This window comes from Drosophila miranda, chromosome XR (assembly GCF_003369915.1).
Source record: "Drosophila miranda strain MSH22 chromosome XR, D.miranda_PacBio2.1, whole genome shotgun sequence".
Taxonomy (NCBI): domain Eukaryota; kingdom Metazoa; phylum Arthropoda; class Insecta; order Diptera; family Drosophilidae; genus Drosophila; species Drosophila miranda.
Window position 1 is genome coordinate 7337293 of NC_046674.1, and position 27300 is coordinate 7364592.

Genomic DNA, 27300 nt, shown 5'->3' on the forward strand with positions numbered 1-27300 from the left:
CATCTTTAGTGGATTGTTAATAAAATATGGTTTGAACACAAAAGATCAACAACAATTTCCACTTAGTACACGCTAACTACACGCTTGCTACATTTTAACTACATATTGGATGTAATTATCGACAAAGACACCCGAGGGCAATGTACGTTTGGCGAAGAATATTTAAAAATATTAAAAAAAACACTCAAAAATACTATAAAAGTATCAAAATATCAGTTGGAACCATTGGAAAATACCAGAAAAAGTATACAAATATCCATTCCGAACCAGGGTGACAATATCGCGGATTCGATGATCGCGAATTAGTATTCGATGTGGCCTGGGACGTGGCTGCAAATGGAATTTCTGCACGATTTGTACATTAGTTCATTGGAGGGCGTGTCTATACTCGTCTTACAAAATATTACAAAACACTATGAAAAGTATAAAAATATGCAAGGTGTGTGAGCTAGACTTGGTGTCTAACTGACAAGCAAATTAGTGTGACCGCGGACTTGTCCATAAAATATACGGTCTGACCCTTAGCAATAAGCCGAAATATACCGATGGAAAAAAGCGAACTTAGCCCTCTTAACCCCCGCAATTCAGACAGGTGAACAATTTAAGCTAAGCTGCGGCAAATATTACTGTATGTAAAGTCTTCTTGAAGACCCACCCTTTCTGTTTAAATAAAAAAAAAAACATGCCACGATATCTTTCACCAGAACTGCGCTAAAAATCTCAGGTTTCAGCATTTTCGTGGAGTGTAATTTGAATATCCCCTGGTCTACAATGGATTATCTCTAGATAGCTAGGAACCTCAGCCCTGAACACATAATTTTATCACATTGCTGAATCAATTTACTACACATTTACTACATATAAAATGAAATGCAAGTGTGTATTCACGTGATTGGTCAACCAGTTTCTGCTATGAGGATGGACATTTGTATACCCTATTTCCTTGAACTAATGTTGAAGTACTCTTCCAATAAACAGTTTTGAATAGGTATTTATGCATTTTATCAGTTTCCTGTATAGGAAAAAACTTCTCTTGATCCCGATACCTATTCTTGGTCTCTGTAGGAAGACCATAGAGTGCCATATTTCCTTGAAGCCCGAAATGACTTAAATTTCCTTAATTCAGAATACTGCTCATTCCGGGCACTGAAGATCCCGCTAATATGAAAGGAAAGATGCATTTTTTAAATATCATTTTTATTTCTCATTGAAGTACTTTGTTTTTGATCCGTTTTCTTGTTAGATATTAATCTGTTGCGCATTTCAGGCGCTTGGGGTGTATCATAGAAGTTACAGAAATATATTGATGTATTTGTGTGTACGCATATATTAGGCTTTTATCAGCTTTCTTGTTGTCGCTAGACCGATATTTGGGGATTAAAGAAAGGCAAAGTATTATATGCACATCCATATATATATATAATTATATCAACTTTGTTTATGTATATAGGCTAGACCGGCCCCTTATCCCTTCGATCCTCATCCGTTGTGTATTTTGAAATGAATTTTATTGGGTTTTTGAGTTTTTTTGTGGGATTTTTGTTTGTTTTGTGTTTTTTTGTTTACGTATAAAATTGTTGTGTTAAAATCCTTGAAAATATCAGATAAATAATTACAATTGGTTGTGTATGTGTAGTATGTATGATAAAAGCATTGTTTTGCACTCGAACATAGATTAAACATAAATCAATTTAGTCATTGCCACTAAACATATCATATCAATGTGAGTAGTAGTACGAGATACGAGATACGCTTTATCGTATCGTATTTTATCAGCTAATAATAATATCTTTGGGCTTGGCTACTGCGTGTGTGAAAGTACGAGTACACACGTACACGTACACACATAGATCATGATCATAGATATATATATGTATATGTATATGTATGTAAATGGGACAGGACACACGGCGACAGCGACGAAAGGTCGACGTGCCTTACACATTCCGAAAGTTTAGATTTTATTTTCTTTTCTTGGGGGGGAAAGTCACTAAATATATATAATATCTTTATCTTGTAGAAGTATATATATAATATAGGTATAATAAAACATTTTACGACTAGTATATATATATATATGTATATTTAGTGTATATATATGTAAATATATTATATGTAGTGTATATGTGTATATATGCATTGCGTTTCGTGTATAATTACTAAATTTATTGAGATATTCTATGAATATTTTCCCTTCTATCCATTCCATTCTTAAGCCATGTCTTGTGTCTTTCTATATACGATATACGATTAAAAAAAGAGAAGAAAACGAAGCGAGAATACGTTTATACGGGATGAGGATGCTGGGTTTGTTTGGGGAAGGGTTCTATGTTGTTGCATGTCTGTTGGAGTAGTGGAGTGGAGTGGAGATGAAATATACTTTACAATTAAAAGCGGGGATCCCCGTTGAGGGGCCAGAGATCCCCTTTACAGAAATTTGCTTTGCAACTCATTTCGTTTTTTGTTTTCTTCGAAGCTTTCTGCACAGATCTGACTAGATATATATGTGTGTATATATATATTATAGAGGCAACTACTACTACTCTCTACCAAGTACGATACATAGGTTTTTCCTCCTTCTGTCCTCTTTCCTCTCCTCTCTTTACTTTCGTTTTTAGTTATAGTTGACGCTGCTGCTGCTGCTACTTCTACTGCTAATGCTGTAGTTGTCCTTTATCTATCAACTTCCTTTGATCCTTCTCTTCTTCGCTGGGCTTGAAGTTTCGTTTCCTGCTTCCGCTTCGTTGTGTTGAGCCAAGATGTGATGTTGCTGATGGCTCCGTCCCGGGATGGGGATGGATGGATGGATGGTTGTTTGGTTTCCTTGGTTGGTTGGTTCTCTCCAGTGTCGTGTCCCGTGTCACTTTCGCTTGATAAAGTTGCCCTCGGCATCCAACCAGATGGCCGGCTGGTGCTCGTGCGCGTGCGCATCCATCCCCGTTCTTATCATTTACCTATTCAGCGCATTGGAGATCTGCTTGAGCGACTGTCCCACCTCCAGGAGCAGGCGCTCGTTGTCCTGCATGTTCTTGCTGCCGGCGGAGCGCAGGTTCTGCGACTGCGTCTCCACGCGGGTCACCAGCTCCCGGAAGTGGAACTTGGAGTGCGGCGGCATGGATTCGTTCTCCGCAAAAATTACGCACGAGTTCTGCAGGATGTTGAGCTTGTCGCTCAGCTGGAGCCATTGCGAGGCGGAGATGGCGTTTACTGGATGCTTTAGGGAGCCATCCAGCAGGCCCACCAGCTCCAGGATGCTCTCCCTCGATATCTGCGTGGAGTTGCCCGTGGTGGAGCCATTGTCCGTCGCCAGCTTGGCTATCGGCGTGGCGTATATGGTCAGCTTGGTGGGCTTGTGCGGCACAGCGGGCTTCTGTTGCGGCTGCGACTGCGACTGCTTGCTGCCCTGCAGCTCGTTCTGGACGTTCTGGACGTAGAGCGACTGTGTCATATTCTCTGGTGCCGTGTGGCCTAGTCCCTCCGGCTGCTGCTGGCCCGACGACTCCTCGCTGGCGTCATCTGTGAAGAGTTGCGTGGAATGAGAGGTTTTTATTGAGCTGCTGGATGCTAATGGCTGTGGCTGCACCCTGATGCCAGTGGCTGTGGCTGTGGCTGTGGCTGTGGCTGTGGTGGTGGTCGTGCTGTTGGTTGGGGGCGGTGGTGGTGGGGCAGCCGGCGGCGGCCTATTGCCTGGCCTATTGGCCATGGGAATTGCTTTGAGCCCGTATTTGGGCGATAGCTGGGATGTGGTGGATGTGGAGGAGCCGCCATTAAGTGACGGCTGCTGGATGATCGCGCTACTGGCATAGTCGGGAGGTTGGGCCTGTGCCTGTGCCTGCCCTTGAGCCTGGGGCTGGGGCTGCTGCTCCCACAGTTTCTTTAAGCTATTAATACTACCTGTGCTCCGTCGCTTGCCAAGATCCCCGCCGCTGTCGCCCGATCCCGATCCCGTTCCCGTCTCCATCTCCACGTTGGAGTTGGTCACATCGATTTTGATTTCAGTCTTTTGCATGGCCTGTGAGTGGGAGAACTTCTTATTGTCGTCCTTGCTGCGGCTCAGGGTGCCATTGGCATTGTTGGCCACTGCCTGCTGCTGGATACCGGCACCGGGAGCAGGAGGCTTTTCCTGCTGCAGCTGCTGCTGCTGCTGCTCCGCCTTGTCCACTCGCCGCAGATGGGCCTTGAAGTCAATGATGTTGGAGGTGGGCTCTGCCTTGGCTATCGGCGTCGTCATCTTCTTGGGCTCCACCTTCTTCAACTGAGCCTTGAATCCAGCTGGAGGAGCTCCTGCAGTGGTAGCGGCAGAGGCAGAGGCGGTGGCAGTGGCATTGCCATTCGTCATCTTCTGCTTGGGGAGATTCATGCTCTCCGCCAGCTCAGTGACCAGCAGGGAGACGGGATCCACGGGATGCACTGATGATACTGCTGACATTACTGATCCGTTGGCCAGGTGTGGGCTCACTGGCGACTCCTTGCCGCCCGCCGCCTTGATCTCCGTGATCAGTTTCTCCTTCATCATGAGGTTCTTCTCGGGTGCTGCGTCCGGAGGGGTGCCCAGAGAACTGCACGAGTCTGTCGAGGGCTCCCGCTTCCGCAGGGACACGCCGAACCGGGAACTGGCCTCCTCGACGCTCGGGGCCGTGTTGCTTACGTCGTGGGTGCTGCTGTCGTTGTTGTTGTTGCTGTTGCTGCTTGTGTTGCAGACGTTGTTGTTCGAATGCTGGGCGTGCAGATGCTGCTGGATGGCCTGGACGGCGCTCTCGGGCGCTGGCGGCGGCGGCGGTGGCACCGCCTCGAACTCCTCGGGCGGCGGCGGCAGGTCCAGCGGCGGTGGCGGAAACTCTAGATTGGCCAGAGCCGGTTGGGGCACAGGCGGCTGTGCTGCCACACCGCCAGCGCCCACGCCACTCCTCTTGGGGGAACTGCTGGAGCCGGCGGCCCGGAACGAGGAGAACGTCATCATAGTGACCTCGGTGGTGGTGCGGTGGCGCTGCAGCTTGTTCAGACTGGCCGCCGCATTGTTCTGCATGGTCACGCCCCCGGACGAGTTGCTCCGGATCATCTGCTGGGGCGGCGGTGTGGCCAGGCCCACCGCCGATGGAGCCTTGGGACTGGGATGGATCCTGGCCGGCGGCGTGGCATGACCGTTGGCAGCAGGCGAGGGCGTTGGCGAGGAGCTGGCCTCGCCCCCACTGTCCTCCAGGCTGTCGAGAAAGGCCCCGATGCGTGCCCCCTTCGGCAGGGTGCCGTATCGATTCACGACGCGCTTCACATTCATCACCTCCAGGGCGCCCACAGTGATGGGATGGGCTGCCAGTGCAGAGCTGCCGTTGGGCAGTGGCTGCTGCTGCTGATGTTGCTGCTGCTGCATTTGATCCCTGGGTGCTGCCGGGGGGACTGAGGGATGGTGCTGGGAACGCTTGCTCTGGCGAGTCTCCAGTCCCCGGTTGCCCATCACCGGCGTCGGCCGCTTGAAGGAGCTGTGGTGCTGCGAGGACCTGGGTCCGATTCCGCCGTGCAGCGAGTGCTGCATCTTGTTCGGTGTGACGGCTTGCGACGGCTCCAGACTGTCGCCGGTGGCATCCGTATCGGGATCTGCTGCCGGATCCGTTTCCGAATCGTAGCGCTGCGTGAGGCTATTGATGTCCCGCGCAAGACCTGCACGAGATAGACAGAGACAGAGAAAAAGAGAGAGAGAGAACAGAAAATGGAAATTAGTTCCCGGGCGGGGAGTAGTCTGTGGGTCAAAGGAATGCTCGTGCCGGGTGCTGGATGCTGGCTAGTATGGTTTGCATTGATATTACGGATGGTATGGGATAGTATGGGTTAATCTGGACCAAAGTCGGCTGGTTCTTTCGTGTGTGATCATAAGTTTGTGTGTGTGTGTGTATGTGTGATTGTGTCAAGCGGGGCAAAAACTACATAAAAACACCAAAAACAGAACGAAATAAACGAAACGACAAAATGATATTCAAAGGAATCCTCAGATCTGTCTAGATTCTGTTGGAAAATTACCTTTTCAGGATCAAAATAGCTATTACATCGAATAAAGTTAACAAATAAAAACAAATTTATGGTTAAAACGTTTAACAAGCACCAAAAACGAAGGAACAGAAAGAACATTCTTTGAACATTAGAAAGAGGAGGCTCTCGAATCAGATATAAAAATAAAGCATTCGAAAAAAGCTTACAATTTAAAGAGAACTAATTAAAAACCAAAAATTATTTAACAAAAAAAATTAAATTAAAAAGTTTATTGCATGTGGAATGCATATTAAAATTGTTTCCACAAGGAATACATGTTTAAAAAAAAGAAGTAAATAGAAAACTCAAAAGAAACGAGGGGGAACGTTGTGAGTTGCTGCGGACACCGCAACTCTACGGTTATACCCGATACTAAGTCAGTACGGCTCTCCTCCGGCAGACGCCGCTAATATTAAACGACACGACAAAGAGTGCGTGCGAGAGAGACAGAAAATCAGTCTGAGCGTGACGTCGGGCGCTGCGTAGCCACTGCAAATTGATTTGTTTCTGTTGGCTATAAAAATGATCTGATCTGATCCAGATTCAGCAATCTGTTAGATATGGTCATTATCTATGATTCTGCGTTTTTAGTTTTCTCGAATGTGCAATATTGTGGATGCAACAGATTTTCGTCCTTTGTGGGGGCGGAAGTGGGCGGGGCGAAGTTTTGAAATATTTTTGTAGCAGTGACATATCACAGAAGTCTGGATCCAAAACATCGTTGCTCTAGCTCTTATAGTCTTTGAGCACTAGGCGCTGAAGGGGACGGACAGACGGACGGACGGACAGACAGACAGGGCTCAATCGACTCGGCTATTGATGCTGATCAAGAATATATATACTTTATGGGGTCGGAAACGATTCCTTCTGGACGTTACACACATCCACTTTTACCACAAATCTAATATACCCCAATACTCATTTTGAGTATCGGGTATAAAGAAGAAGTAAATAGAAAACTCAAAAGAAAAAAGAAAATTACATTAAAATTTAATGTGATATAAAAAAAAGAACATGTATTGCATGTAGAAGTCGTATCAAAATGGTTTCCACATGGAATACATAATAAAAACCAAAATAAATTATAAAACTCAACTCAAAAGAAAAATATATAAAATAATATTAAAAAATTAAAAATAAACTTTACTGCATGTGGAATTTATATTAAAATTGTTTCCACATGGAATACATACAAAAAAAAAAAAAAAACAAACAAAACTCAAGCCAATACAAACGATGATCCATTAAAAATAATAGGTACCAAAAACAAAAAACAACAAATAAAACACACAATAAACCGATAAACGAACATAGAATTTTGAAAGAAGATCAATTGGGAGTTCTCTCGCAGGACGAGGGCTCCGTTTTGACAAAATAATACCTCGAAATAGGATGTCGTAAAGGAAACTACTGCAGGAGGACGATTTCTTAATGGAATACTGTTGTTGTTGTTGTTGTTGTTTCTGTTGTGGCAGTGGCAGTGGCTGTGCTTGTTTCTGTGCCAGGGTCTGCTGCTGCACTGGCTGTACGTGTGCTGTACGTATTTGTTGTTGTGGTGTGTATTGTTGTTGTTGTTGTTGTTGTTGTTGGTGGATTGGAATTTGGGTCTTGAAATTTCTACTGAGGGTCTGGCTGAAATAGCTGCAATTTCGATTGAATTTTGTGCTTGTGTTTATACCATTCGTATTGAGGTCATCGATAAAGTTGCACCGTTGATTGGTGCCGCCGCCGCCGCCACCACTGGCGTTGATCGGATCCTCCTCGCGATATGTTGAGTCCCGACTGCTAGAAAGCAGACTGCAAACACGAAAGGATTACATTAATACCTAGAAACGAAGTGCCTTCTGCTCCCTTCTGTAGAAAATTGCCTACCTGGTTCGCTTGGGTGGTGCTGGCGCCTGTTTGCCCTGCTTATTGGTGGTGCGTCGCATCTGTACATTGCCCTTGCCCTGGCTGGAGAAGGTGCTCAGCTTTGTGGAAGTGGATCCGGTTTCTGTATGCCAAATATTACGAGATTAGTTTAGATGATGCCGCACTCTGTTCTCCACTCTTCACACTCCACTCACCTGACATGGGCGTACTGGCCTGCTGCTGCTGATCGTGCTGCTGCTGCTGCTGATGGGCATTTGGCATGAGGGAAGACGATGACTGGCACTGGGAGGAGGCCGCTGGCAGGCCCTTCTTCCCCATTTGTGGGGTGAGGCTGAGCGAGGCCGATGAGGATGCACCGCTGGCCGCTGACTGTGTGCCACTGGCCCCGCCGACTACTATGCCCGATGTGGTGTTGCTGCCGCCACCGCCGCCGCCGCCGCTGCTGCTGGGGTTGTTGTGGGAGCTGCTGCTGCTGCTGGCGTTTAGCTGTTTCTCGACCGCTTCGGTGATGGACGATTCCTGCGGAGGAGCGGAGAAGGAGAGATGTGCACCGTGTGGGTCATTATTGCTATCACTACTTTTGATTGTTGCCTGCTGACGATGATCGCGGAGAGCCGCGGCCACGCATTGCGATCAAAGCTCAACGTCCACGTTGCCATCCGCGAGATGATGATGGCCCCTAGGGCCTCTATGATGCCCCGTCGTCGTCGTTACCACGTTGTTGTGGCAGCGGCGGCGGTGGCTCCTGTGCCGACGAGGATGATCATCGTCATCGTCGCCATCGTAGTTGCTCTCATCATCATCATCATCATCATCGTCATTATCTTCATCTTGATCGTAATGGACATTGTTCTGCTCCTCTTCGCCTTCGCCTTCATCTTCATAATCATCATCATCATCTGCATAATCATCATCCCACACCTCGACGTCACCCACCTGAAACATATGCTCCAGCGCATGGTGTATGCTCTTGAATGTGGGCCTGTCGGCGGCATCCCACTGCCAGCACTGGCGCATCAGATCGTACACCTCGGGCGGACAGCCGGGCGGCCGCTCCATGCGATAGCCCTTCTCTAGCTTATGATATACATCGGTCAGATCGATACCCGGATAGGGGGACATCCCGTACGTGGCTATCTCCCACAGCAGCACCCCAAAGGCCCACACATCCGACTTGGTGCTGAACTTGTTGTACGCCAGTCCCTCGGGGGCAGTCCATTTGATCGGGAACTTGGCGCCCGCGTGCGCCGTGTACGTATCGTCGCGCATCAGTCGCGCCAGCCCAAAGTCCGCCACCTTCACCAGCTTATTGTCGCCCACAAGGCAGTTTCTGGCCGCCAAATCGCGATGGATGTAGTTGCGCGACTCCAGGTAGCTCATGCCCGACGCTATCTGTGTGGCCATGTAGAGCAGGGCCACGGCATCGAGGGTCTCGCGGCCGGCGGAGCGCAGAAAGTCCAGCAGATTGCCATGCGACATGAATTCGGTGATGATGTAGAACGGAGGCTCACGCGTGCACACACCTGGAAGGGGAGGCGGAGCAGATGTAAGAACCACTGGCTGTGGGGACGGGGGGGGAGGGGGGGACATACCGATTAGCTGCACCAGATTCGGGTGCTTCATCTCCTTCATGATGGCCGCCTCCTCGAGGAAATCCTTGAGGGCCATGGTATCCTCCTTGAGGGTCTTGACGGCCACCGTGTTGCCGTAGCGCTTCCACACGGCCTCGTACACCTCGCCGTACTGGCCGCCGCCGAGCTTGTGCTTCATCATGATGTCCGTGCGGCAGATCTCCCACTCGTCGGGCTCCGGACTCAGGGGGAAGACCGTGGGCTTGTTCTGCTTGGGCGCCGGATAGAGCAGGGGCGTGATCAGGCCATGACCCTCGTGGGGCACACTGTGATGATGCACCAGCTCCGCCAGAGTGTTGAATTTCGCCTCCTGGGTGACAAACACCTTGCCATCGGGATCCTCCGAGATGCGATAGTGATAGACGCGTCCCTCGTACCTGCGATCGGAGAGGAATTAGTGATGGAAGGACGATCAAGAAGGTACGAAGTACGTACCTTAGACTGATGCTCCTTTGGCCCGGAGAACTCTCGCTCTCGCGCACCAGAAAGCTCCCGTTGATGCCCGAACTCAAGAGATATTCGGCGGCATTGCGGGAGATGGGTCCGTGGTACCACGAGTGCTTCTCGAGCGAATTCAATGGCGTCACATAGTTGGAGGGCACCCAACCCACGTTGCCGGAGTCCGAGTGCGCCTCGCACCACTCCCCGGACTTGTTGTAGCTAAGGATCCGCACCTGCTCGCCCTTCTTCAGGCTCAACTGGTTCTCGCCGCCCGCCTGAAAGTCGTACAGGGCCACAAACAGCTGCGGATCGTCCTCCTCCGGCCCCGGCTCCAGCAGATTCTCCTTGGAGGTCCAGCGATGCGTCGACTCGAACACCGATGTCGACGAACTGTGGCCCCCGAGGGAGGAGCACTGCAGTCCGGAATCGCTGCACTGCAGTTCCGCTGCATTTTCCAGCAGGGAGGCTGCCGTGCTCCCGGCCGGAATGTGAGGTAATGGACGCGACTGCAGCAGGGCTTCTGCATAAGAAAAAGAGACAGAGAGAGAGAAAGAGAAAGAGAGAGAGAGAAAGAGAAAGACGGGGAATCAGAGTTGAGTTGAGTGAACCAGCGATCGATCGGAGGGGAGTAGTAAACCCGTTTCTATCTCTAGGAATGCGGGAGTGCGCCCCATCCACACTCCACTCTGCGCTCTGCACTCCCCCCCCTCCCCTCTTTGTTCCATTGAGAAAATAAATTATGCATAAAATTACACAAATCGTGGGGCATCCCCCCCCCCCCCCTCCCCACACCAGTGGCACTTTGATTGTGGGAAGGTTCTTCCAACTCCCACGCACTCTTGGTTTTCACTTGGGTATCCGTACCCCCAACAGTGCCAGCTCTTTAGATGTATCTGTATCTGTATGTCCGTGTCTGTTTAGCTATCTTTGGAATGCATTTCTCGCCAGAGTTCTTTGATGGAAGGGTCTGTCGTCTCGGTTCAAAAGGGAATTCCCAAGAAAGAAAAAACAAATAACATGTCCTGTGCATGATGCGCTCGCTGAATTATTACAAAATTCGTTCAAATTAATTTCATCATAAATTTTTCAATCAAAAGAATAAAAACCTTTTCAGGGTATCCCCGTGGCTGCAACACTCTTTTGAATTTCCCTTTTGATGTCTGTGCACCATTGAAATAATTGAAAAAAATTTACATTCCCCCACCTCTTGAGGCCTTTGTTCAGCGTTTGACCAAAGCAAACACTTCCGTTGGATTCCATTTCGTTGGGTAAATTTCTCCATATTTTTATTTGAAATTTATATTACGAGTATTTCCATTCCACACCGAAGTGGAACTGGAAGTGGAAGCCACTCTGCTGGGAGAGCGGAGACAGACAGACAGAGAGAGAGAGAGAGAGATGGTGGATGGATGGTGGATGCAGGAGCTGCCAAATCATAATGAAATGTACTCTCGCGCTTTTGAGAAGGGTTCCCGGTTCCCGATCCCATTCCCCAAAACCACACACAACAACATCACACATTCGTTAATTTATGCGCGCGAGACAGGAAATATTAATGGCAAATAATACTACGAGTATAAGTAGGTAGGGTGCACGTGCAGAGCCCGATGGAGGGGCAGAGCACCACAGATGACAGCGGAAATGTTCGGTTCTCCAATGGTGGTCGGTGGTCGGTCGTCGGTGGTCTGTGGCTGGGGGATTAGCCATTGTCCCAGCCCCCACCCCTCCCCACTTGATATGCAAGTAGTTTAAAGATCCAAATTTTGATGCGTGTCGTTGTGTGTTTTGGGGAAATGTGAGTCACTCGTAGAATCGTGGAAAAGGGGGAAGGGGAGGCGGCCGGCATTCGTATGAAAATCTGTTCATACTTTGGCATTGACTCAGAGCCAATCAACAGGCAATTAAATATTTGAGTCAGAGATTTTTCATTGCATAATTGTATCCCCATTAAACCATAGATTGCTGTACTACAATAATAGATACAGTAATGTATCTAAAATTAACTTGGAATCGGTTGAGCATAGATCATAGACCATAGGAACGTTAGATGCTATAAACCACGTGGAAAATCTTTAAAATCTTTTATTTTCAATCCGATCTTATTACTTATCGGGTAATTAGTTTTCCATACGATTGTCCACTTCCCTTTCGATGGGATTTCTCAAGTGAGGCAGAGGCACATTTCCCCCACTATCAATCCACCCAAAACCCATCATGAATTACCCTCTCAGAGCCGCCTCCACCTCCTCCTTTAATTATTAAGAATGACACTACTTATGTGCCTGTTTCTGTGTTTTGTATTGTGTTGATGGGTATTGTAGTTGTTGGTAGGAATGTATGTATTTTTTGTTGTTGTTGTTGTTGTTTTTACCTAAATTCATGTGATATTTGCCTGGATGGCCGCGAAAAGAGCTGTGCTTCGTACCACCTGCAGAAACAGAAGAAACAGAAAAACAGAGAGAGGTGTGTGAGAGATCGGCATGTGGATCGTGGATCGTGTATCGTGTATCCGTGATCTGTGCTTGTATCTGTGTGGATGCATAGATCAGATATCAGATGATGATTTCTCAAACGACTACAATGATGGTCCGCAAATAAATAAATATTGTAAATGGGGGGAAAAAGCAAAGGCAACAAATTAAATCAAATTACATCTAAGTACAGGAGAGAATACCAATAGATACGGATGGGGGGTAGTATAGAGATGGAGAGAGATCTATTTACAGTTGAATGATGACAGGCAAACGCGGGAGCTGGAAAGCCGTCGAAACCTCAGAAAGGCCAATTAGTGTCTTGGCCCGAACAAGAGGAAGAGTAATACCCTTTTTATTCGTATAAAAACAAGCTTTTAATGCTGTAATTTCTCAGAGAGACAGAGTGCGGTGTATGGGGGGGGGGGGGGATCTATAGGATGACACGCCCCCTAGACATTTGACAAAAATGAGGAAGCAGTAGAGGCTGAGAAATGTTTCGCCACTCAAAAAGAGCTTAGCTTTCCGCTAGAATGAGTCCAATGAACTTTAAAGTCACAAAAATGCCACAAAGAGAAAGAGAGAGAGAGAGGAGAGGAGACGAGAGGAAAGGAAAGGGGAAAAATGGAATCCGTCTCAAGCTATGCACATCCGCCATCTAGCGGCTACTTATGCAGGTTATTAGCGGGAATTTGGAGCAAGCAATGCGCCTGAGAGAAGATTAAGAGTGGAAGGAGAGAGGGGCGGAGAATGGAAGCACGTTACACACCACACACACACACCCACTCGAGGCATCAGACTTAACGGTGAGTGTGTGTGTGTGTGTGTGTGTTGAGCGAGCATAGATTAAAATCTGGCTACGCAGCAGACTCTCATCTTTGTCCCTCTCTCTCTCTCTCTCTCTTTCCCTCTCTTGCTATCGATTTAGGCACAGCACAGGCAGCACTTTGTTATACATATTATCTAAAGATATCTGGATATAAAGGGCTTTTCATTCTTATACACTGCTGCCTCGTCTAGGCAGGTACCCCCCACCCTCTCTCAGCTGTAACCTTGGCTCCAAACAGTAACGGATTTGCCAATTCAAGCACTATTGATCCCCCCCCCACACCCCCACCTATCCTTTTGAGGCCGATGGTGTGGTTTGTCCTTGTCCATTTAATAGCCACTCTGCCGCCCATAATCTATGTGTGTGTGTGTGAGTGTGTGATTCGCTCATTCATTATTTCAAGCACTCCGCTTGTCATTCATTCGCGCAGTTCATTCATGCATTTCATTTGTTATCTGTGTGTTTGTTTTTTTTTTTTTTTTCTATTTGGATCTCTTTTTTTTTTGTTTTTTTTTGCATTTGAGCACGTTTTCTCATTTTAGTTCTCGCTCTCTGCTCTTCTTCTTCTCATTCTTCCACTTCGAGGGCTTTTGTGTCATGCCCTGAAACGGGATTTTGCAGTTGTCCTCGCTCACACACACACACACATGTATCGAACGGAAGGTAAGGCACTCTCACAAATTAGCATCCACTCGTAGGTGCAGTGCCTCACCTTTTATGGAATACACCTTGGTCTACGGCCGCCTTGGTCTTCTTCTTCTTCTTCTTTTTCGTCTACTGTTGTTGTGCCCCTTTTGGTCCCCCTTTTACTTGTCGGATTTCATTCACATTCTGCCTTTGGCCTTTTGCCCAGACGTCGCTGGCTCGCTGGCAGACAGGGCAGGGCGGGGCGTGGGGCGTAGGACGTTGGGGGCGTGGCCAGTCAACAGTAATAAACTTTTACGGTGTAAATTTAATTAGTCATTACTCTGGCTTCCGTTGGTGGGGATATTCTCTTTGGGGGATTTGATTTCAACGAGAACTTTTTCAATTTGATTTTACCAAGACCGAGACACACACACACACACAGCACCCACATATACATATACATACGACTGCATTTTAGTTCAACTTTAACGATCCAATAATTTGTGAAGCGGAACTCTGAACGGAACTTGAGATCATTAAGCCGACAACAGCCCGATTAGGGCCACAAAAATCCATCCATCAGTATCACCATCGGTACCGGCACGGGGAAACTAGGAGAAAACTAGTTTGAAAATTATGTATCAAGAAATTAACCCACAAACAAAAGAAGAGAAGAGAAGAAAGGCTTGCCTTTGGGTTTGGGTTGCAGTTCAGGGTCCCAACAAGGACCCCGCCTCCTTTGAGCTTATCTTTCCACCCACTTGCACATCTCAAGTGACAGCATACGGTGGTAATCTAGCTATTTTAGTTCCCCTTGTTGTGCCGTACGTACCGTACTATCTACCCCTGCCAATCTCTACTGTTGCCATCTCTATAGAGAACACGAAAGGCCAAGCAACTGGTGCCACTGACAGGCGAAAACCATAAAGTCGAAACGAAGGCGGAAATGTTAAAGAATTTATGTTTTTGTGGGTTTGGGAATTTGCATAGACGACAAAAGGTGCACCAAACAGAAGACAGGGAGGGGGGGGGGGGGGGGGGGGGGGAGGTTGCACCACCCCAAGGTTCGGTTCGGAGATCAAGTTCCTCCCCTTGGCGGCGGCAGCGGCACAAAGTGCGAAAAAAAAACTATGCAGCATATGAAAGAGAGGGAGACGGAAAGAGAACGAAGCAGAGAAGAAGATGCGAAAACAAAAGAAAACTTTTGTAAAGGCAAAGGACAAGCACGGACGGGGTGTGGTGTGCGGGCGACGACGAGGACGAGGACGAGAACGAGGGTTCGTTCTGGCGAAAATGAGAAAAATCCACCCTTGGTCGAGTCGTCGGTCGTCCGTCGTCGGTCTTCGGACAAAGAGCCGCAGGCAATTTTACCACTTTTCTAAGGATTCCCCCCCGCACTGCACCGCAACGCACTTCAAGGCTAGTCTTGGGCCCCAGGGCACGGGCAAAAAAGATATGATGGGGGTAGGAGAGGATAAGGGTGTGTGCAGGGTATCAAGAATACAAGTAAGGCCATAAGGCCACAGCTGCAGGCCCAAGAGATCGAGAGGGCGGAAAGGGTGGCTGCACTGGGCCTACCTTCTGCCGCATATACCTTGGAATAGTACATGCAACCCACTGTGACACCGTCGTGACATATGACGCAGCAGACGATCTCCACCTTCCACTCCTTTCCGCCCTTTGAAGCCAGCATATGCCACGAAAGAAGTTAAGGGAAATCAAGTAGAGACGGAGAAGAGAGCGAGAGAGAGAGAGGGAGAGTTGAACAAAGGATGCAAAAAAGTAAAACAAAAATCAATAATGAAAACCTCTTCAGTCGCGAATTTCCCCATGAAGTTCCCCACGAATGCAGGGAAATGGAAAATTAATTGAATGTCAGCATCCAACCATCCGTCCGTCCATCCGAAAGAGGGTGCCCACGGGGGGACATACAGAGAGAGAGAGAGAGAGAGAGAGAGAGGGAGAGGGAAACACTGTTCTCAAAGGTGAAGGGCAAATGCAACATTTTTTACAAAATGTTTTATCGATCCGGGTCCGGGGCCGGGTCCCCACAAGCACTTGAATGTGCAACCGCAATGTCCTTGCCTCCGGGGGCTGGCAGCTGCATAAAAGAGAGGACCCTTTATATAATAATGGACATACTATGCTATAATAGACAAGATGTCCACTCCCCTGTGGAGATCTACTACAATATCTGTCATCGAAATCTTTACTTTGAGCAGAAAAGTGGGGCCGGCAATCCTTTCAACAATTCCTCTCATTCCTCTCTTTCAAGGGAGGGAGATTTCCTCTCCTTGTCCACCCCCATCCCACCGAATAAATTATCACGTGACTAAGGGGGACACTTCACAGTCGTTTTGTTTATGGGTGAATGAAATTGACTTTTAATTGTCGAGACGATGACCAGAAAAGAAAACAATACAAAACCAAAAAAAAAAAACCATTGGCATGCACAATTTGTGTGACTATGCAAATGACAGAAAAACCACACAAAGTGGGGAGCATGGGGGGACACACACACAGAGAAAGAGAGAGAGAGAGGGAGCACAGAACAAAGAAGAGACAGAAATAAGCATACGACGCGTTGGTCAGAGTCAGAATCTGATTCTCGATTCGATTCTGGGAGCGAATATGAATGTGAATGCGACGAGTGTCAAGTGAATGACTCACTCCACACCAGCACAGTGGGGAGCACAGTGGGCCAGAAGACGTGTTTTTGAACAGAAAAGCCACAAAAACCATGGACATTCTTCCAGTGAGGATATGATCTGCGGCATCTACTGCTTTTATGTGGAGTTAATTTTCATTGTTTTTTTTTTCGCATGACATTTTTGTCCTTCTTTCGGTGCTTCACTGTGCGTTTGTTCTATTCCAAATTCCCACACGCCTCTTCATTCATGTTTTTTGTTGGTTTTGTCTTTGGGTTTTTCTTCCTTCTTCTTTTTTTTGGGATCTCTCTGTCTGGCGGTCTGTCTGTTTTCTTTTGTTTATGTTTTATGGCTTATTGTTTATTGTTTCGATAGCCAGGCCAGGCCAGGCCAGGCCAGGCCAGGCAATGTCATACGCTTTTTTCCTATATACTTTTTTCGCTTATTCATTTGCATGCTTTTATCTGCGGCTGAAACATTCTCAAACATTTTGCGTGGGCATATTTTTGTATTTTTCAGATAATAAATTTGAGCCGACGATAAAGAGCATTTGACCATAAAAACGTTGTGTGTTTTTCCCCAGATAACAACAGAAAAGCTCTCTGTGGGAAGGGAAGGGAAGGAAAGGGCAGGGAAGCGAAGCTCTCTCCATAGAAGAGGAAGTAATAGATATACATGTGCTCTGGAATTTCCAGAGTTCTTTAGATTCAAAGTGTGGGAAAATAGAAAAAAGAAAAGAAGAGGGCAGAAAAAGAAGAAGATGTAGAGAGAAGAGGATATGTGTGTGTGTGCGTGTTTTGGTTGGGAGAGAAACCCCTGGGAGACTTCGCCTCGAATTAACCTTTGTCATTGGAATTTTTTCGAGTAATTTCTCAATTAAATGCTGCCGAAAAAAACAAAAAAAAAAAAAACAATCGTAAAATCCAGAGATCAAAGTTCCATTTGCTCTCAGGCGTGTAATTACAGTTCGTTTGAGTGTATATAATATAGACACCCGCCCACCCACTGCCCACCCACCCCCAAACGCAATCAATGTAATCTCGGCTCTTGGCCAACACAAAATATGATTATCTTAATGGCTAAAAGCTTTTTAATGCGCACAATTTCCCGTTTTACGTTTTACGTTTTCCCTCACCCACTCTCTTTCACTCTCTGTCTGTCATTGTGTTTTGTCGCATTTCCCTTAATTTTACATAACCTTAAAAGGCTTGGGGGCAGGCGGTAGGGGGCAGGGCGTTTTTTTGGGGTAATGTGAGAAAAATCCCCTTTTTAAACAGTTGTGCCTGTGCCACTGTCCGCCTCCCTCTCATATCCGCCCATTTGTTTAGCTAATTGTTGGATAATATAATGACTTAGAAATCACCAAAAAAAAATAACGTAACCAGAGAGAACTTTCCTCTCCAACGAGAGCGAGAGGGCTGGGCTCCCCCCCTCCCCACAATGAGACAGGTTATTTCTTCCTCTTTCTCCCCCCCCTCCACGCACAGCTGATCAGAGGAGGCTTGCATAATCCTCCATTATCTTACCGCATTGTGAATTAGCCAATTTTTGTTCCGACAAATTACGCACAAAACCCAAAAGTTTTCACTTTTTGTACCCCTCCCTGCCCCTGCCCCTGCCACTAGCGGACCGATAATATACATAATTACCATTTTCACAGCAAATGATTTTCTATTTTTAGAAACCAGCTTTTCAACTATTTTTCACTTTTATTTTGTTTTTGTTTTGCTTTTTTTTCGGGCTCAATTCGAGCGTGAAGCGGGGTGTGGAAAAGCGAAGAAATGTTTAGCGTTTCAGTTGTAAAATGGTTGAAACACTCATAAATTTTGATTGCTTGATTGATGGATGGATGGATGGATGGAGTGATTGGTCAGCGTTTTATGGAGTTGTTTAAATTTTGATTTGTTTATTTTTTGATTAATGAATGAAAACGAAACGTGAAAATCAAACGAAAAAAAGTGAAAGTTTAGCACAAACTCTTGTAGTTGTTGTTTTCCCACCTGTTTTTCCCTTTTTTTTTGCATTAACAAAAGTTGAACGAACCGAAATGAAAGGGGTACACTCGAGAGTACCTTCCAGAGGGAGAATTTTCAATCAAATTCTATTTCCATTGCATTATATTTGTAAGAGTAGAGTTTCGGCTTTTTCCCAGGGCTAAGTTTCCTGGACAGATAGCCATCTCCAGACGCACCTTGTCTCCCCCTTCCGTTCTACTCTCCGCCACTCTTTCTCCGCCATCGAGTTGGGTCTTTGCCCAGAAAAAGAGGCTCCTCTTATCAAGATGTTGTACGTGGCGAGCGAACAGAATGCGAAATCAACCAAGAAAAGGTGCAAAGTCTGGAAAATTGAAACGCCAATGAAGAAAAACTATTTAAAGCCCAGGGCCCAAAACCAGATTCCATCATCATCATAGAAGTACGTACAATATATGTATGTACATACAATATAATGAGTGTGCGATAGAAGGAAACTTCTTGGTGATTCAGTGCCCTGCCAGCCCCGCCAGCCCTGCCTCCTTCTGTACATTCGTTACTCTTTCTTTTCCATTTTTGCCCGCTTCCTTTGCCTTTCTGTTCTTTTCCTTTCTGTCCGGATTCCTGGAAGCAAGTGCAATTGCTATAAATGAAATGACACGAGGAACGACGGGCGACGGGCGACAGCCAGCCACGGATGTGGATGTCGTTTAAATATTACCAGACGGCATAAAAATTGACAGACGTCGCAGACAAAGGCCAAACAAAATACCGAGACAGGGTCCGTGCAAATGGAGGCTAGAGAGGACTAGAGGATACCCAGTACCTGAGAAGAGGAGAAGGAAATATTCAAACGCCCCCTCTCAAAATTACCCATTTCTTTATTTAATCGGGGTAAATATCTCTTTTTTTTTTATGGTAGTATAGATCTATACCCAACAAAATATACCCCTCGTTTACTGTTCCTCTCACAGGGTACAACGGAGAAACGAAAGTGCAGAGAGAGAACAAATGCACGAGTAGAGAGAGGCAGCAGAGACAGGGACAGGGACAGGGATGGGGGACGGGGACAGGGGACAGCCAAAATGCCGGCACGGCAGGCAATTAAATGAATTAAATTTCACATTAATTGTGTAAAAGAAATACAAAGATCATTTGTGTGCTCAAATTTGTTTGGCTACTCTTTTTTTGGGGACCCCCCCTTTTACCGCACTCTAAAAAGCGGTTCAGTGACCACCAAACGGGCGCCGCCGGTCAGCTGAGAGCGGAGAAAGAGAGCAGCCAGGGCAGAAGAGAGCACACACAAACACTTATTTCTTTGTTGAGATCTGATCGCACCGGCAAAAACAGGCAAACAGGTTTCTGATCTGCTCCTCCTCTGCACTCCTCCTGCATTTGTCATGGTTTTCTTTTCTTTTCGTTTGTTTTTTCCATACGATAAATGGGGGGGCAATTTTCTTAATTTGTTTTGTGCAAAAGAAGAAAAAGAAAACAAAACAAAAACAAATTCAGAGCTGTCTATTAGCCAGAAGAGAAAACTGATAAGAATGAGTGAAATTTAGCGCTTATAAGTGGATGGGGAGGGGCAGGGGAGACGAGGAAAACGTAATTAGTGGAGTATCAATGCCAAAAGGGGGAGAAAACGAAATCGGAATCGATTCGAAATTGAAATGTATAGCAAAACGAGGCTGAAGTGTCTACACCTGTGATTGTTGTTGCAGTGAGGTGTGAATTGTGGTGTGACAGACAGAGTGCTGTAAATCGTGAGGTGTGAGCAGGGTGGAAGGGGAAAGGGGAAGTGACAGTGGCAGTGGCAGGGAGAGAGGGAGAGCAAGACACCTTGGGAGTGGACTTCCTGCTTCTTGTGCTTGTGCTTGTGCTTCTTCTTAATCTGCTTCTTTGGTAACTGTTTTCCCACTCCAATTTCAATCAGAGAGCAACCTGCTGCCGCCTGCAGCTGCTGCAGATATTGTCTCCCTCCCTCTCTCTCTTCACACTCTGTGCTGTATATCTGCCTGCCTATGTGTGTTCGTGTGTGTGTGTGTGTCTATCTGAGAGCCAAAGGTGCCGTGAACGTGCCATGCTGGCAAACCCACTCTCTCTCTCTCTCTCTCTCTCTTACCCGCTGAACCTCTCCGCATAAAGAGTTGCAATTGCGAACGTGATTTGAGCGCATGCATTTGAGTGAGTGCGAGCGAGTAGGCGATATTTGTCTCATTGATGGATACCATTCCAGTCACCCCCACGAGCCCCCCATCATCGCTGCACCACTCTTAACGACAAGAACAGACAAGAGCAGAAACGGGTTTAAAATTGGATTTCGTCTTTGTTTTTGAATCTGTTTTATGCTTTTTACAGTTTTTTCACTGCATTTCTGTGCAATAAATATAAATAATAACATAAATAATAAATAATATATAAAAAGAAGTGAAAAGTTTGTTGATTGCTGATTTATTTGACCTTGTCGACTTGTTTAGCACACAAACAGCGAAAGACAGAGACAGAGAGAAAGGAGAAGGGGTAAATACAATAAACTCAATTTAATAAACTAACGGAACAACAGGGTACAGCAACAGGGTAAGGGGACAAATGTTTGCTTTTGGGGATTGATATTAAACACAAAAATTTATAAATAAATATATTAAGTTGAATGCTTCGTCCCCTCTGATTGCCCTTAGGGACATGTTCATAATCGAACGGTAAAGATAAAGATAGTGTCTGCGTGTGTGCATGGGCATGGGCATGTGTGTTTGTATTTGCCCCAAGTATCCATCAATCAAGTGGCGTCAATATTTATGACCTCAAATAATCACAACGCAACAAAGAAGCAAAAAGGAAAACTATAATGCAACGAACTTTGGATACCCTTTACCATATTCCTTCAGGCCCCTCTGGAAAGGCATTCAGAACCAAAAGAAATTAAAGAGAAATGGTAGAATGGAGAATTTTTGGCTTCTAATTAGTTGCCGTTACACTTCAGACATGTATATACATATGTATCTCCCTGCTTTCCATCCAATCCCCCCCCCCCCACCCCTTCCAGAAATAAATATGTATATATTTTTCTTGTCTCTTTTTCAGCTGTTTACAAATTATGTTTGTTTTCCTCCTCCTCTCCACACACCACGCCACACTCCCCATTTCCCATCTCCCCAATTTCTTTCTTTTTCCTCTATTTTTTTCGTCAGCTAATTTATGCAAACAATTTTCAATGAGGCGAAAGACCTCTGGGGGCGGGGCGGACAGCGAGACTCCAGAAATAAAAATGCGGGCAAATAGGTTTCTCGTAGGAGGACACCACTATACGGTCCACTGGGAATGCGAAATTGGAAAAGTGGAAAAACGAAAATTACATCAAATTCGAGATGCAGCGACAAAAGTTGGGTAATCAACAGATTTAGTGTCTGGAACTTGGGAATGGGAATGGGGAATGAGAATGGACAAATATATGTATATTTTAAATGGGGAAATGACATCAAAATAATAGCGATGTAAGATTTATAATGATCTATAACGATATAAACAGATCGTAAAGGGAATTTCATGGGAAGAATGCTCAAGTTCTTAATGGAAATACGGAATTGAAATAAAGATTCCCTTAAAAATTCCCTGTCTGATCTGATCTGATTTCATAGCTGTCCAATTGTAAATCAAATGCAAGCAACCATCGAACAGCTGTTGGGAGTAGCACACTGTTATTCCAATCCGATTGACAGTCCATGCAAGTGGAAGGGCCTGGAGTGAGAGTGCGGGTTGTGGGATGCGGGAGAGTGGGGTGGGGGAAGCGAGAACAACAACTGGAAATGGCAGGCGGAGTCTTGCCGTTGCTCTAAAAATAAAACATCAAAGCGCATTGCAATGCAGAGAAACAGCAACAACAACAAAGGGGCCGAAAAAGAAAACGAAACAAAATGAAGCACGAAAGGATTTACGAGCTTGATCGAAAACAGGAACAACAACAACAACACGAATACACACATGTACCTTTGGCCTGCGGAAGGGAGAATGAGAGATGGAGCGGAATGGAATCGAATGGAATGGGCTGTGAGTGCGAGTGTGAGCGAGAGCGAGAACATAGCATGCAAAGTATCACGATGATGAGAGTGCACTTTGAGTGCTGCAGTAGAAATCAGACTCAGAGTCAGAGGCATAGTCAAAGGTCATGCCAAAGGGGGCGGCTCCATCCCTTTACGCTGACTCCCCCCTCCGCAGCCACTGTCTCAACTTTCCATCTCTGCCAGCGTAAGGGAAATTTATATAAAGAGATACACATTTCCTTTTGGTGAAGGCTAATAATAGCAATGCAGCCGGCGAAAGAGAAAAGGAAACAGCACTTACAAAGTGGTAATGGAGACAACGCCTTCATCATGTGTCGCCTGCCTCCCTCACCCTTTGCCACGCGCACCCGGTCGCCGAGTGGCTTTATGGCAACAATTATGTTTGAGCATATAAAATGATTGAAGAAATATTTATGCGACTTATTCATTATGGGAGTTGCTGGGTGTGGGTGGGTGTTGTTAAGGGAGGCGGGGCGATAGCCAAAGAGTAAACAATTTCCATTCCTTGCTGCGTCACCTGTTTGCCTTGTGTCCTCCCCCTCCACTCTACTCCACTCCGCCCATTAGCCTTGTGAAGAGTTCATTTGCCTCGACTCATAATTTCCCGCTTGCATGTCAAGCAATACCGGAGTCCGACACCAACACGCACACCAACAAGAGGGAGAGAGAGATAGGATGACGAAGCTTCAAATACCCTTGCAGACCTATACGTACTTTATATGTACATATGTGATAGATTCCGATCGTGCCACGAATGGGCTTTCAAACTAGGAGCACTATGTCCTTGCGTGCGCTACACACATTCGTTCACAATCATACTCTTGGCAAGGGTATAACAAGGCTGCTCAGATTACCATGCGACTGTATATGGGAGAGGGGGAGTGAGGCCGAGACAGCAAACAACACTTCATATACGCTTTGTCTCTCGCCGTCTCGTTGTCCAAAGGAGTTGTTGCCTCTCCCACTTGAGTCTATTTTTGAGACGTCGCTCTTGTCGTCCACTTGCGACTGTGTGTGTTGGTGGGAGGTGGGGGTGCATGGAATGGCAATTGGCAAACTCCATTGAGGCATCAGCTTGCTTCGGCCAGTTCTTTCCCACAATCCTTTTGCCGCCCACCAAAGGTATCAAATTACATTTGTCTCGTGTAACAGAAACTGCAACTACAACTGCCGCCCCCCCACAGCGTGTGTGCACAGTGCACGGTGGGGCGATGGGTGGGAAAAATAACTGTGATCAAGCCACGCTTAGAGTTCAGCTCTCATTTGACCGCGCTCTGTCCGCTGTGCCTCTCTCTGTGTGTCGTCAATTGTCATGTTAGCTGTTTTCCTTATGGGCGCGTGTGTGTGTGTGAATGAGTTGGAGTAAAGTTCCGCAACTGTCTGTCTGCCTGTCCCACTCTCTCACTCTCTCTCTCTCTCTCTCTCTCCTGAGATCGACCTGGCGCTGCCAGCAATTGCGGTGAGTCTCTGCTTTCGGTTTTTGGTAGTTGTTTTCTGTTTGTTGGCGGCTTGAACCCGTAATCGGCAGCCCCAGACACAGTTTTTACATTGTAATTCCGTAATTGCATTTTGCAGGCGGACCAGACACACGAACAAACAAAGAAACAGCACCAAAACAAAAAACCAATTCCATCTGCTCTCCTCCTGCTCCCACATGCACCTCTGGCTGCACTGCTTCTCTATCCGCACTCTTCCAACACTCGCACGAACATGGATTCATGGATTAGGTACATTTTGATAATTTGGGATATTTCTGTGGGAATTTTCTCGCACAAAGCTGGCAAATGTCATCATGTTGTTATTCCTATTGTATGTGTGTGTGTGTGTGTTTTAACGATATTTTCTGCGGAATTGGCATTATTGTATATGGAGATGCATGACTCAATCTGGGCTTTTTATAAACATACATATTTACATGGAAATCTGCTTATCAGTAGAGGCTCGAGTGCATACAGCGACTAATTATAATAAAAATAACATTAATTGATTAAAAATTACTTAAGGAGCTGGTTCATAGACAGAGCGAAAGTGAGATAAGAGGCAGACAGAGCACAGAAGGAGAGGGCGAGAAGAGATCGAAAGGGAGAAGGTGAGTGGAAAACTGCATGGAATATTCCATATATCCATGTAGCTATTCCTAACCTAGGGAATCTTCTCCACCCCCAAATGCACTCAATTATCAAACCATCAAAACGGACAAACACTTTTCCTGAATCCCAATCCCAAAAACCCAAAAGACTCAATGAAAGCCCCCATTGCGGTAGGACAACAGCGGCGCTGGCGACGACAGGGACATAAAAAAGCTATTAGAAACGGATAGGAAATGGGGAAACAGATGAGAGGGCGGAAACAGGAGACATGGAAAAAGGGAAATGTTGCAACTTGCCAAAGCAAATAATACGAAAATATGAGACAAGAGAAAAAGGAAAAGCAAACGAAAATGAGGCAAATAAAAATGTGCGTGAGTGCGTGAAATGAGAGGAAGAACCACAGAGTGTAGGGGTAGAGGGGTGGAGGGAGTAAATATAGGAAATGCCACTGTCAGCGGGGGTGAGATTGGGATGCGTAGGTCACAATTTCAACCACTGTGCGGGTGGCAGGGATAAGGGTGGAGAGTGCTGCAGCAGGATGATGGAAAAGATGAAGGAGAAGCAGAGGCAGTGGGGGGGGGGGCGCTCAAACCGCCCTGTAACAGACGGCGGCCGACTCAACATTTCCATCAACTCGAGCAGAGGGCGGGGGAGAGGACGCCCACGAGACGCGTGCGGGACATGACGGCGACGGCTTCCCTTTTCTCTTTGCTGTAAACAAAAGCAAATCCCAAAGCAAACCAAAAGCAAAGCAACAACTAAAACTAGCCGGCAAAAACAACACAACACTAATGAGAGACGGACGCACATTCCGCCTTCTATGATAATCGGAAGCAATGAAATGAAGAAATTGGCTCAATTGGAAAGCAGCAGGGAGAGCAGGGAGACCAGGGCGACCAGGGAGAGCAGAGCAGCGCAAGGAAGAGAGTGAGAGCCAGAGAGTGTGTGTGTGTTCGTGTGGATGTGTGCGTGTGGGTGTGTAGCTGCATTTGATGTACAAGGAATACTACACTGTGCATCACAGAATGAACAATGAACCATGGAACAATATATCACTGGGAGAAGGGGTGTTCTGCTTATTTTGTATGCATATATACAAGATATGTACTATGCACATACATATGTACATACATATAATTCACTGTGCATCCCAGAATTTACATGAAACATATTTACACCTAATGGAATGATTTTTTTTGTTTTAAGCACAGTGTAAATTTTACATGCAATAATCTGTGTGTTCAGGGGTGTGTATACACTGGTTAAGTGCATTTCAATGTTGGGTGCCAGGGGGTTCGTTCTTCTTTTAATTCATCTTCCTATGTAAACTGTCTCTTTCTACCGCAGGCATGCATATGTCTGTGTGTACATGCATCCAATGCATAGCCCGATTCCACCCAGCGACACTTACCGTTGTGCTCGGTGAATATGTTGAGTCCCACGGAGGGATTACACCTCGCATCCTTGTGGGCATTGCTGCGCTGTGATAATCCTCCAGAGCCACCGCCGCCGCTGCTGCTGCCACCGACTCCGCTGCTCCCGCCACCACTGCCGTGACCATGACCCGTCGAGGATTTGATGCGCGAGCCACGCAGTGTGGAGCCCACCCCCAACGGACCGCCGCCGCCGCCGCTGCTGCTGTTGCCAGCACTGATGCAATGGGGCGAGACGGACGCCACGGGACTGCTGCTGCTGGAGAGGCCAATGCAACTGACGGGAACGCCACCACCGCCCCCACCGCTCGAATGCGAGCCGCGCTCCTTTCCCTGTTGAGCACCCATTTCAGGAGCGGAGGTGGAGCTCGGCTGCTGCTGCTGCTGCTACTGTGGCTGGGTGGTGGATTGTGGGTTGTGGGTCGTTGCTATCGCTCTTGCGCAGCAATAAACAATTTGTACACTCTTTTTGCTCTGCTCCGCCTTGGACCTTGGGATACTGTGATTTTTTTCTCTCCTCTTGCCTTCAGCCAACACTTGCGATCAATTATTTGCGTTTGCCTTTGCTTTGAATTTTCTTGAATTTATTTTATTTCATTTCATTATTTCGCTCTCTGCTGCTTACACACACACACACACTTGCGCATTTTCTTTCTCCACTCTCTTCTCTGCTCTTTCTGCGTTTTCTACTTCACTTGGCAATTTGGAGTAGACAAAAAAATTGGAGACACACGAAAGGAAGGAAGTTTGCGAAATGTTACGCCAACCTTTTCTCTCTGTCTCTCTCTCTCTGCCACTTTCGATTTGTTAGGCAAGGTGCAGCAGATGCATAATTTGTTGCATGTTTGCTGGAGCTTTAGCTTTTTGCATCTCCGCTGAGCCGCAGACTGCTGTGGGTGGAGGGGACCGGGAGCGAGTGCGGGTACGGGGGGCTACAAACACGCCCTAAAACTGCACTTTTGTCTTCGGTGCCTCCGCCTGTCGCTTGCTCTCCCACTTTTCACACAGCTTGTTTATATCCCGCCGATCGTATTTGGCATATTATAACTGGAACAAAAAATAACAAACTTTTCACCGTTTTATCTATATCTATGCATTTTTCAATTTATACACACACAGGCGCCGCACACACCGCACACCCGACCAACAAAAAAAATTGTGGGTTTGCGAGCAGCAGTGTTACCGCGTGACCCATTGATAAACTAT

General features: G+C 46.6%; 1 protein-coding gene across 6 annotated transcripts; it reads right to left on the reverse strand.

Annotated features, from left to right (window-relative positions):
* Positions 1-2655: 2655 nt before the first annotated feature.
* Positions 2656-27300, reverse strand: LOC108152128 (tyrosine-protein kinase Abl). Of its 6 annotated transcripts, none has more exons than XM_033387264.1 (10): positions 27210-27300; positions 26073-27141; positions 12337-12393; positions 9960-10485; positions 9486-9901; positions 8830-9416; positions 8088-8412; positions 7894-8014; positions 7403-7818; positions 2656-5655 (listed from the first exon to the last, which is right to left on the reverse strand). In XM_033387264.1, exons 2-10 carry the CDS (start codon positions 26440-26442, stop codon positions 2951-2953), a joined length of 5523 nt encoding a protein of 1840 aa, XP_033243155.1. In that variant the 5' UTR covers positions 26443-27141; positions 27210-27300; the 3' UTR covers positions 2656-2950. The 6 variants fall into 6 exon arrangements, with proteins under 6 accessions (XP_033243155.1, XP_033243159.1, XP_033243154.1 ...); XM_033387268.1 differs by having other exon boundaries at positions 2656-3516; positions 3895-5655; positions 26073-27261; XM_033387263.1 differs by having other exon boundaries at positions 26073-27261.

Excerpts from the sequence above, each read along its gene's own strand:
- LOC108152128 (XM_033387264.1), bottom strand. The coding sequence starts at position 26,442 with ATGGGTGCTCAACAGGGAAAGGAGCGCGGCTCGCATTCGAGCGGTGGG. Across the intron at positions 9,902-9,959 it reads CAAAGGAGCATCAGTCTAAG|GTACGAGGGACGCGTCTATC; the intron begins GTACGTACTTCG and ends CTCCGATCGCAG. Across the intron at positions 8,413-8,829 it reads CGCTGGAGCATATGTTTCAG|GAATCGTCCATCACCGAAGC; the intron begins GTGGGTGACGTC and ends GCTCCTCCGCAG.